The 12,436-nt window shown below is 48.7% G+C and overlaps 1 protein-coding gene across 1 annotated transcript in view; it reads right to left on the bottom strand.

The window, feature by feature from the left end:
- Window positions 1-12,436, bottom strand: part of LOC139204441 (protein yippee-like 1) — a 16,010-nt gene continuing 3,574 nt past the window's right edge. The window contains exons 2-5 of the mRNA XM_070834466.1: window positions 10,962-11,246; window positions 2,266-2,309; window positions 1,708-1,816; window positions 1-167 (exon numbers count right to left, since the gene is read on the bottom strand). Coding sequence (XP_070690567.1) covers window positions 78-167; window positions 1,708-1,816; window positions 2,266-2,309; window positions 10,962-11,078 — 360 coding nt within the window. The 5' untranslated portion in view covers window positions 11,079-11,246 and the 3' untranslated portion in view covers window positions 1-77. The remainder of the gene's footprint in view (window positions 168-1,707; window positions 1,817-2,265; window positions 2,310-10,961; window positions 11,247-12,436) is intronic.

Below are 12,436 nucleotides of genomic sequence, written 5' to 3'. Positions count from 1 at the left end.
GGTGGTCGATGGTCGACGCTCCACGCAGTTCAATAAAGAGCATTCCACGGTCAGAAAAAGAAGGAGCGGCGGCGGCGTCACTCCCATCCGTTGTCCTTGATCATGTGAGCCAGCTCGATGATGAACTTTCCCTCTTTGTACTTCTGACTGCTCTCAAACGCGTGTTCCTGCAGAGGAAACACACACACACACACACACTTTAGAGACCAGGTGAGCGACCACGCCTCCGATCACATCAACAGGTCACATGACTGGATTAACCTTCAGTGTGTGTGGACAGACAGCATCAGGGACATGGAGTTCAATGAAAGAGGCTGGTCTCCAACAGCTGGACTACAGGTGTCATCACCTGACAGCAGGTTATATGATCTATTATTACTATTACAGTGTTCAGCTCTAAACCCCTGTTTTAGTGAATGTAGTCTGGTGTGTGTGCAGAGAGCGATAGAATGGCTGCTGAACAAATCATGACCTACAGCTCTAACGCACAGGAAGGTGCGCTGGTTTGGTTATAGAGGAATAATATATGAAGACAGTCTGTGTATGATATCAGTAAATATGGATCAACAGACCCATCAAACAGAGGATGGCGTTGCTATGGTGACCAGCTGTTTCATCCGTAAAGGAAAACTCGGACAGAAAATTATGTACAAATAGGGCTCAGGGTTGAAAACACCTAAATGACTGGTAGGGGTCACCAGACTCCATTGACAAAAACAGTCATTTTAGCCCACAGATCACAGGAGCTGCTGGTCTGCTGCTGCCTCCATCACTTAGTGCGTTTCTGTTATTGTGCGTTACACAAATATTGTGTTGGATCTGTGCTTAACTTTTTAAACTCCAAAGTCACACAATAACCCAAACAGAGGAACTGATGGAGGCAGCAGCAGAGCATCAGCTCCTGTGTCCTGTTCTCTAAAATCCCTGTTTTAGTGAATGTAGTCTGGTGTGTGTGCTGTTTGTGGTTAAACCAAAAGGATCTTCCAGGTCTCTCTCTGTAGGGATCCTTTCCATGATGCTGTCACACAGTCAGTGTCACTGTCACAGCAGAAACAGCAGACACCCCACAGAGCAGGAGCTGCTGTTAGTTACACTAGTATGTTGGATCTGAATGAACCCTTAAAAACAGCTAAGTGATGCAGCAGAGCTAAAAACACTGGAGTTGTCCTTTAAGCTTCCTCCGGTCTAAACTTCCCGTCTCCTCCTGTATGATTAGCGGCGGCCGGCTCTGTGAACCAGGACGTCACAGTGGCTCTGTGGTTATTTGCTGCGCTCCAGGCCCTTCTCAGGATCTCTAATAGTTCCTGTCAGTGAAGAAGCAGCTTTTAAGTGAGTCCGTCTTCTACTTTGCTCAGTTATTTTACACCCTTCTTTAGTCTTTACAGACAATTACCAGGACGAGCCTCCTCAAAACGGCCTGACATTTAATCACTGTGGACTCTCAGAGGGACCCGTCTGGCTGTCGACAGCCAACCTTTCGGAGCTGTAATTATGTGGAGCACCAGGAGACTACGGAGAGCAGCCTAAAACAGCCGTGACCAGAAACCGTCACCGCGGCTTTAACGAGCGGCGCCTTAATGAGAGCGACCTTGTTCTCTTGACCCGTAATAACGTAATTTGTCCCCTCCGACGCAGAGAAACCACCTCGTTGTGTAACATTGCAGCGTTCAGACTGTCGGAGGCTCAGGTGACAGTGTGGGAGCTTACATATTTCCAGCCCAGGGTGGTTTTACAGTTTTCACAGTAGATATCAGCCACGGCGTGCAACCCGGTGAGGAGAACCCGCTCCTCCGCTGGACCACAGCCCACGTTCACCCTGCAGGAGGACAGAGGACAGAGGACACAGGTCAGAGGTCAGAGGACACAGGACGCAGGACAGAGGACACAGGACAGAGGACACAGGTCAGAGGACAGAGGACAGAGGACAGAGGACACAGGACAGAGGTCAGAGGACACAGGACACAGGACACAGGACACAGGACACAGGACACAGGACACAGGACAGAGGACAGAGGACACAGGTCAGAGGACAGAGGGCAGAGGGCAGAGGGCAGAGGACACAGGACACAGGACACAGGACACAGGACAGAGGACAGAGGACAGAGGACACAGGTCAGAGGACAGAGGGCAGAGGGCAGAGGGCAGAGGAGGAGGAGGAGGAGGAGGAGGAGCAGCAGGAGGAGGAGGAAGAGGAGGAGCAGGGCGCCGTTTTTGTTCATAGCGGTGAGGTGGACAGTGGGGGGGTGGAGGGGGGGTCATACTTACACTGAGTTGAACAGGTAGGCTCTTCCTTGACTGCCTTGAAATGACTGAAATGAGACAGAGAGAGGGAACCATGTCAGCAGACAACACAGTACAGGTATGTCAGCACCTGACGCCCTGCCCCCCCCCCCACTAACTACCGTGCATACCTGTTCCTCCACCTCAAAGGTTCCCACACACACATTTGGCCGGAGGTAAGAAATAAAACAGGCTCAGAGCTGCTGTCAGGGTGTGTTCACATCAGAGAGAACCACACTGTTGTTCCTGAGAGCTCAGGACGGGTTCCTCAGAACAACATCGACCCAGACAAACACCTCTAACCACGTTCAGGAGGACGCCTGGTAGGTAGTGACAGTGTTGGAACTGGTCCAGTAGATCACCTCAGCCAGCAGACACCAAACGGGCTGCAATGGCTGCAACGTGATCCTTTGGGACAACTGATCACAGTAGGTCCACTAAAAGAGCTTGTTTGATCCACTGACAGGCTCAGAGTGTTATTCTAAGTGTGTGACAGCATCATGGAAAGGATCCCTACAGAGAGAGACCTGGAAGATCCTTTTGGTTTAACCACAAACAGCACACACACCAGACTACATTCACTAAAACAGGGATTTTAGAGCTGCTGCTCCATCAGTCAGAGTGTTACTGTGTTTTAAAGTGTGAACACAATTTGTCATTTGAAACTCTCCCTCTCGTTTCCTTCTCACAAATTTAGAGCAGGAAACATGAACTTAAACTCCAGATTTCACATTCTGCAGAATATTTACCAGGAAATGATGAAAGAAGCTGAGATCACATCAAATCTAGAGACAAACCATCGGATCAACGACGACAACCTGGGATTCTGAATGAAATGTCAATAAAAGCTCTGCCAAGATACAGTTCATTATGAACACACACACACACACACACACACACACACACACACACACACACACACACACACACACACACACACACACACACACACACACACACACACACACACACACACACACACACACACACACACACACACACGGTGATCTAATGCTCCCAAACATCCGTCTGAAGGAGAGCGAGCTGAACCCTGTTGGCTCGACGGCGTGGGGGAGAACGTTAAAGACCCCCCGAGGAGTTTCCTCATAAACAGAGACAGTTTCTGACCAGAACACAGCCTGTGTGTGTGTGTGTGTGTGTGTGTGTGTGTGTGTGTGTGTGTGTGTGTGTGTGTGTGTGTGTGTGTGTGTGTGTGTGTGTGTGTGTGTGTGTGTGTGTGTGTGGAGGCTTAAACACATTTAATGCTTTTCCTTCCTCATGAGTTAATAAACAGGGAGGTCTGTGTGGTGAAAGGTGTTCTGGGTAACGGGGTCACCGTGGACACGCCTGTTGATGAAAGCTGCAGAGTTCACAGCAGACCCCCACAGGTCAGAGGTCACGGGACCCATGCCACTTCCCCCCCCAGCTAGTATGACGTGGTCGACACCGCCTGATGCCTGACATCACTGAGTGACGTCACTGAGTGACGTCACTGAGTGTCATCAGTGATGTCAGGATGTGTGTGCAGACCGAGTCGATGAAGTCGGCCCGTTAACTGGGGGCCTGACGGGGGGGTGACGTAGTGCCGATGGATACGGAGGCTTTATGGGCGTCCTGCTCCGTCTCTCCACATGACCTCACTGTGTGTTGGTGGAAATGGCAGCGAAGCGCCACAGCGGGTGGCGGCGGAGCTGCCAGGCCTCCTCCTGCCGGCCCGTCATCACCGGCCGGCAGACAGGCTCCAATCGGCTTTGCTTTTTCCACAGCAAATGAGAGCAGCAGATCAGTTTGGGGCTGCTGTCGAGGAGCACCAGCTGCCTCCTGACCACCTCCTCCTCCTCCACCTCCACCTCCTCCACCTCCTCCTCCACCTCCTCCTCCACCACCTCCTCCTCCATAACAGGACTTGGAGCCGCTTCCAGAGAGCAGCAGGTAGTTTTCAGTGGCTGTGGGTGCTGAAGCCCTGAGCTGCAGGACATGTGACCTTTAGCTGCCAGAGGGAACTAGGTCGCTCCCCGTGGAGTCAACAACAGTCCTCTCCACAGTGGGGGGGGGGGGGGTTACTCCATGTGACAGAGCTGGGTGTCATATCTGAGCTTCAGCCATCAACTCAGCCGTCAGCCAAAAGGGACGGTTCTGTCTCTCGCTGCCCTTATCTGTGTCCCACAGTCTATCTTTAAAGTGAATATGGATCATGTGTTCAGATGGCTGCACTGAAACCCTCCAGACCGTCCTGTCAGGATCCAGTGAGGACTGCTCCCCACAACTGGACCCCCCCCATGTCTTTTTTCTGTTTTTGCTGCTTAATATAAAGTGAGCAAACAGGCGTGTGGCTGCAGAGCTGCTGTTCTTAAGCTGCTTTAAAAAACACTTGTTCCTGAGAAATTAATTTTACAAAGCAAATCTCAAAATCCCTGAATCCTCCTGACCACACGGGGCTGATGGGAACAGCAGCTCGCCCCGAGAACGCCGCCCCATCGGCCAAACACTAACCACGTCCGCGGCGAGAGGCGACTTCCCTCGCGCCTCAAGCTCACATCTCATTCCCACACAAAGGCCCGCAGTGAGTCACAGCTAGCGGTGGAATAAAGATTAAGTTGGAGCTGTTTCCACCATCTGTCTGGACAGACGGCGGCGGCGGCAGGTGACCGCTCAGCTTGTTAAAGCCTGAAGCTGCACTTCAGTTCAGGTTAAGGGAAGTTTTCAAGGATTAAACATCTGATATCTACAGTCACACATTCTGTTCTGCAGCAGCACCAGACCTGTTTAAATCACACACAGGAACACAAGCTCATCACGGAGGCTGCTGAGCTTCTAGAAAAACTCTCCAGTGCAGTTTTAATCCCATATTATCTAAAAACACACTGATTAACCCTCTGAGCTCTGAACGCTGCTTCTTCTTCTTCTGCTGACGTCGTCTCTTGGAGGACCTTCTTCTTCTTCATGTCCCTAAAATGTGTCCAACCTCAGCTAGAAGGTTCCAGAAGTCAGTGAAGCAGAATGAGTGAGAAAAGACTTCAGACATGTTGTTCATCAGAGGAGACTAAAGAAAGACAGAGAACATGTTGATCCAGAACAACAGTGGATCTAAAGATCTGTGATCCTCCAGAAGAGATCTGAACTGTTTCAGGTTTTACTTTCTGAGTGACGGAGATCTGATAGAACAGAAAGAGTTCCCCAGAGCCTCCATTGGTGTTTCTGCTTATTGTCCTCATGGAGGCCTCTAACTTTTCTGGACAGACTCTTAAACACATGCCCCCCTCCCTCACTGACCTCCAGCTCCAAGATAAATCCAGGCTGCTCAAATCGATCAGGCTCCCTCCAACTCATTTGTCTACAAACTCTGAAAGTGATCCATAATACTTATTAGAATTTCAAGCACCTTTCCAACACCTGGATGCTGCTGCAGTTGAGCTGCTGCCATTTTGAAATGAGAACCTGCACAGCGCCGACAGAAGCCGCCACACAAAACAGTAACAAACTTTTAGCACGCCGACTCCGATGAAATCCTTTGTGGTGAGTTGTGCTTTTACTCTGGAGGTCCTCGACAGGCGTGACTTCCTGTTTCCCCTGAGGGTGATTTTACAGCCTCCTTCTGAACGATGCTCACGTCTGGGATCAAACTGATGTCATGTTACATCTGTCCAGGGAACGATGCGTCTGTCTGACCCCTTTAGTAGTAGTTTAGTAGTTAGACTAGTAATAGGAGACTAGTTAAGTGTTGCTGTTGAACAGTCATGTGACAACAGGACAGGACAGGACCGGTTAGCTCCTCTTCCTATGAATGCAGGTTCTTTATGTGGCCGAACAGTTTAATCAAACTCTGCCGACCTTGAAAACACTCAGTTTAATTAGATATTAAGAAAGAGAGAAACTGATGGACTGTTCCATCCACCTCCTGCAGACTCGTGTTAACCGTCGCCACCTTGGCCGCCGTCCAGCTGGGACGGAGGGAGGTGCGTCCGTTAATGGCGGGAAGGAGGAGTGTGATCGATCTGTGAGAGGGACGTCTTCGGCGTCCACGCTGCCACCTGATCTCAGGACGATATCAGGACAGGTCTGTATGAGGAAAACCAGTCTGATGGTGGTTAGACTCATGTTTCATGGTTACAGCTTCTTACTGATTATTTGCTCTCACGTTAGCTGACAACGTTAGCATGCCGGGCTAACTAGCGTACAGCAGTAAGATGGTTTTATTTCAAAGCTCTACAGAGGATGATATCGAACAACTACAATATTCAGATCACTCTGATTAACTCCAGCGCTGTGCCACAGTCAGCTGGAGTTAGCATTAATTAGCTAATGCTAATGCTGCTAAGTCTTTTCAGCTGCTTTAGTTTATTTATGAATGAAATTAGAGACCCTGCTGTAGAAAATACTGAGGATTTGGAGTAAATCACCGCCACAGTTATCATCATTAAATATACAGCTTTAACTATTATTATTGATGTTAATGATCACACCTTTCTTTTAATAAATGAAACTGGTTTTGGACTGATGCTCAGACAACAACAACACCTGGATGGAGAAATGTGAGTAAAGAAACAAACTAATTACTGCGAATGTCTTAAATTACATTACAGTTTAGGAAAATGTCCAAGTTACAATTAAATTCATTCTGGGACGTGCGAACCCCCCCACAGGACATTGATCTCTGATTTGATGATAAATAGTTCACCAAGACATTACTGATCACATTGATCGTTGGATATTATTATATTATATTATTATTATTATTGTTCATTACCTTCTACTTTATTAAAGCTGCAGCCTCTAACGCTGAGGTCTCTGTTTTTCTACTTTGGTCGTTTTGTTTTCCATCTCTATGGTTGTAAAAGTTAAAATAAAAGACTCTTCTGGTTGTCTGCACCAACAGAAACATGTTTTCTAGACAAAACTATTCGATCGATAAAGGAACTGATCAGCAGGTTAATCAATAACGGGGCTGTGTGCCTGCTCGCTCTCCGTTCACTGGCAGGATGTTTCCCATGGTTATTTTAGCGCTGGGGGGCTGCCGTGCCGCCCTCCCTCAGGTTAATCCTCTTTTTGGCTGCTCCATCTGCACCTTTGCTCGCCGGCTGGCGTCCCTCCAAGGCTCTGAGCTCGGGGGGGGGGGGGGGGGCTCTGTCCTTCTACCTGGCTCAGGAGACTCAGAGCTCCTCCTTTAGAGTCAACATGGCCTCCTCCTCCTCCTCCTCCTCCTCCTCCTCCTCCTCTCTGAAGGAAGCGTGGCGTCCGCTGGCAGCGCAGAGTGGAAAACACCAGACTACGGTGTCATCTTCTCCTAAGTAACTTAATCGGCTTAGAGGAGTGGATGCTGAGGACCGGTGATGCTGCCGAGGACTACTGAACACACCGGCGCTAACGAGGCGTGGCAGAGCGCAGAGAGCCTATTAATAGACCTGTGAGCCGCACGGTCAACGTCAATATCAGCAGAACAATAAGAGCAGCGAGGCTCAGGATATCAGAGTGACGGCAAAAATAAGATCCTGCAACAACCACAGACTTTCTCCACATAATATCTACAAACAAGGACTTTTATTACAGGACGCTAAGTCCTTAAAAATAATAACTTCCATCACACTGGAAGTCCAGTAAAACAGCCTCCTGCACCAGTGGGGGGTCACAGTCACATCAGAAGAGCCAACAAACATCCTTTAATTAAATCCAATTATTATTAAAGTGGATTGTTTACACTAATGAGGTCATGTGTCGAGAGTCGGAGAGCACATGACCCAGCAGTCATGACCACTTTGGTTTTTATAGTTTGATTCAATCAATTAATCAGTTGATCAGTTACCAAAATAAAAACATAGAATTATTTAAAACTTCATTTGCATAAAGACAGATAGAGGTTCCTGGAAAGCTGCTGCACAGGTGAGATTCAGCAAAAACAACACCTGTGTGTCTCTTATGTAACCACTGAGACACACACACACACACACACACACACACACACACACACACAGACACACAGACAGACACACAGACATTAACACAGACACACACACACACACACACACACACACACACACAGACAGACACACACACACACACATTAACACAGACACACACACACACACACACACACACACAGACAGACACACACACACACACACACACACAGACACACACACACACACACACACACAGACACACACACACACACACACACAGACACACACACAGACACACAGACACACACACACACACACACACACACACACACACAGACACACAGACAGACACACAGACATTAACACAGACACACACACACACACACACACACACACACACACACACAGACACACAGACAGACACACACACACACACACACACACATTAACACAGACACACACACACACACACACAGACACACAGACAGACACACACTCACTCACACACACACACAGACACACACACACACACACACACACACACACAGACACACACACACACACACACACACAGACTCACACACACAGACACACACACAGACACACAGACACACACACACACACACACACACACACACACAGTAAAACCAGCGCAGGCCTTTGATTCTTTACCACAACAGAAACTAATGTGCAAACATCAGCTGATGTGGATCAATATCTGAGTAAATATGTTGAACTCCAGTTTAGGCAGCGGTCAGACTATTTTTAGTGTCAGTGGGTAAACATCCCATAATAACCTCATCATGCTGTAGATCAGCTGGTCAGACAGTAAACTGGCCTTGTGCTCCTCCGGGCTGTTTAGTAAATCTACCTGGTGACAGGAGGCTGTGTCCAATCACAGGTGCTCTCAGAGAGAGCGAGCGCTCCTATTGGCTGCTCTACAGACGTCTGATTCAGTGGAGGAAAGTCCTGCAGGAAAAGTTTCTGTTCCAGCGTTGGAACAACTGTGTTCACCGCAGAGCTGCTGGAATACACCACTGACAGTCTGCACAGGGGCTTTTATTTTGAAAACCGAGCAGATTCTCTTAGCCGTTTGTCTGTCTGGCTTCCTGCTCTGAGCTGCTGTTTTAAAAAGTTTTACAGCTAGTTATCTTTAACCAGAGGGCGGCTGAATGAGTGCAGCCCCCCCAGCTGCCGCTCTGGCCAGCATGTATAGTGGAGAGTGGCTTTAATGGGCCTACAGCAGAGCTTCAGGGTGTCGGACAGCCGGAGACACACAGCGTCTCCTTAATGCACCACAGCACAGGAGGAGTTTCATTTGTGCTGATATAAACAGAGGCCACAAACCAAACTGGGCCGACTGCTGCGGCTCTCTGGGAGCTCCCACAGCCGCAGGAACTAATCTCACTCATTTGCATTTACCAGTTTACCAGCTACTGGTTCTCCTGGTTCTCCTGCATTCCTGCCCCAGCGACAAGGAACCTCTGCAAGCACGGTGGCGTGACTCCAACGACAAACATACCAGAGTTTAACATCTCCAGCCCCCAAATATCTGATCACCAAGGGTCACACGTGTTCAGTTAAAGTGTGTGACAGCATCATGGAAAGGATCCCTACAGAGAGAGACCTGGAAGATCCTTCTGGTTTAACCACAAACAGCACACACACCAGACTACATTCACTAAAACAGGGATTTTAGAGAACAGGACACAGGAGCTGCTGCTCTGCTGCTGCCTCCATCAGTCAGTGTGTTTGTGTTACTGAGTGACTTTGGAGTTTTAAAGAGTTCAGATCTGTGTAACAGCAGCTAACAGTTGGTCTGACAGATCAGTCTGTAGTCACTGCTCAGCTCTTCAAGTGTATTTTAGTGCTGTAACTTATTTTTATAGTTGTTTCTTATGGTTTCTTTCCTCTGAATGTTTTATTTACATCATTTTACAGCTTTGTCTTATTTCTCTCTCTGTTCTTTACATTAGAAACTCTCCTCTCTGCATGTGTGTGACCTTTGTTACACAAATCATTTTCATCATCATCATCATCATCATCATCATCATCATATCAGGGGACAGCAGATCGTTCATCCAGATGTCACGAGGACAAACGCCATCGTCACGGCTCATAACGCCGTCCACAAGATGATTCAACAGACCGAGAGCACGAGTTCATCAGCGTTTGATCTGAATAATTAAGCCCCGATCCCATAAAACCTCCGAACAGCTGAACACTGCTCCTGTTTCTCCTGATCCCACATGAGGACCGCCGTCCTAAAGCTGTTAACACCGAATCAGTCTGAACGTCACCTGAACATCACTGATTGGTCAATACCACAAACAGGAAGCACAACCTGATCGGAGAGTCCCAGTGACCGTTAGCATGCTAGTTAGCTTGGTGGCTAACTGGACACGGAGTCACAAAGAAGATTTACATGTCAAAGTTCACCAAAGTCAAACTTTTCCTTTTGCTGGAATAAATTCTGTAAGATTAATGAAGGGGTGCATTTCAAGTATCTTTTATATCTTTTTCCTTCATGGTGAAACTAAACATGGAGAAAACCATCGACCTGCAGAGCCAGAGCGTCCTGAAAGCCTCACCCCCCCCCCCCGACTGACCGAGACCCATGGGTTCAGTTTACCACAGACAGAATTAATAAGAGTGTTCATTTGAAAGGCAGCGCCCTGAAAATCTGTTCTCACGTCACGTCTGTTTCTCTGTGATTACGTTATACCCAACATGGCGTCCGCCAAGTGTTTCAATTAACGTTAAGAAGCTTGATGTCAACAGTACCTTGGAGATGAGCTCGTCGTGGTTGGCCAGGTGCGCCCGGCAGTGGATGCAGCTGTAGGTGCGGTGGCAGGACGGCAGGTAAGCCTGGAAGGTCTTGGACTTGGTCATCTTCACCATGTCAGTGGGGCAGGGCTCCTCGCTGGCGTCAGGGCTGGCACTGGAAGAGTTGCAGCTCTGCTGGACTTGCTGACAGAAGAAACACTGGAAGATGCAAGCAAAAGCCGTCGTTGTTGTGGAGTGGGTGTGTGGCACGCTCCACACAGACACCACGGGAGAAAATCAAACCTGTGGGGACACAACAGAGGACATCATCAGGCCCATAGAGTCAGGATCTTTACTGCCTCTCCAATAGAAACGTCTGATCACAGTGATCTATTAGGTGACGTGTTGGTGACGGCCCACGTGGACGCAGTGATGTAACTTCATCTGATGAAGAAAAGCCCTCCATTATTTGTTTACATTCAGTCACAGACCGGTTTATTACCCAGAATTCCCTCAGAGCAACGACCAGAGTTCCTCTGAACGCCTCCAGACCTCAGAGCAACCACAGCAACGTCTTCAGTCCCTCTACTACTGCAGAGAGTACACAGAGTACACAGAGTACTGCTAGAGCACAAAGTACTGCAAGTACATTAAGTACACAACACAACCTGACCAATCAGAGGAGGGTCCTGTCTGAACCTGACCAATCAGAGGAGGGTCGTGACTGAACCGGACCAATCAGAGGAGGGTCCTGACTGGACCTGACCAATCAGAGGAGGGTCCTGACTGAACCGGACCAATCAGAGGAGGGTCCTGACTGGACCTGACCAATCAGAGGAGGGTCGTGACTGAACCGGACCAATCAGAGGAGGGTCCTGACTGAACCTGACCAATCAGAGGAGGGTCCTGACTGAACCGGACCAATCAGAGGAGGGTCCTGTCTGAACCTGACCAATCAGAGGAGGGTCCTGACTGGACCTGACTGGACCTGACCAATCAGAGGAGGGTCCTGACTGGACCTGACCAATCAGAGGAGGGTCCTGTCTGAACCGGACCAATCAGAGGAGGGTCCTGACTGAACCTGACCAATCAGAGGAGGGTCCTGACTGAACCGGACCAATCAGAGGAGGTCAAATCTGGCTCCAAAAACAAAGATGGCCACGCCCACTTGTGGTTCAGAGGGCCGTGGAGGCGGGGCTTCCTGTTAGCCCTGCTAACTTGAATGGTGATAAATGATCAATGATTGAATCGAGCAGCTCTTCTAGACTTTCCAAATGTTATCGGATCAAATTCTGACGGTGAGATGAGTCATTTCAGAGGTTGTGACACTAAAAAAAAAAAAAAAACCCAGTAGTTTTTTAGTTTCACTGCCTGAACCAAACCAACCTGCTGCTGAAGACCTGACAACAGAAGATAAACAGTTTAAACACATCAGTCTGAAATGACTGGACCGGCCGTAAACCCTCAACACGGATGCTATTGTTGTAATGACT

Source organism: Pempheris klunzingeri, chromosome 7, assembly GCF_042242105.1.
Source record: "Pempheris klunzingeri isolate RE-2024b chromosome 7, fPemKlu1.hap1, whole genome shotgun sequence".
In the NCBI taxonomy this organism is placed as follows: Eukaryota; Metazoa; Chordata; class Actinopteri; order Acropomatiformes; family Pempheridae; genus Pempheris; species Pempheris klunzingeri.
Note: the sequence above shows the minus strand (reverse complement) of the source record. Positions and strands in the feature narration are given on the sequence as shown.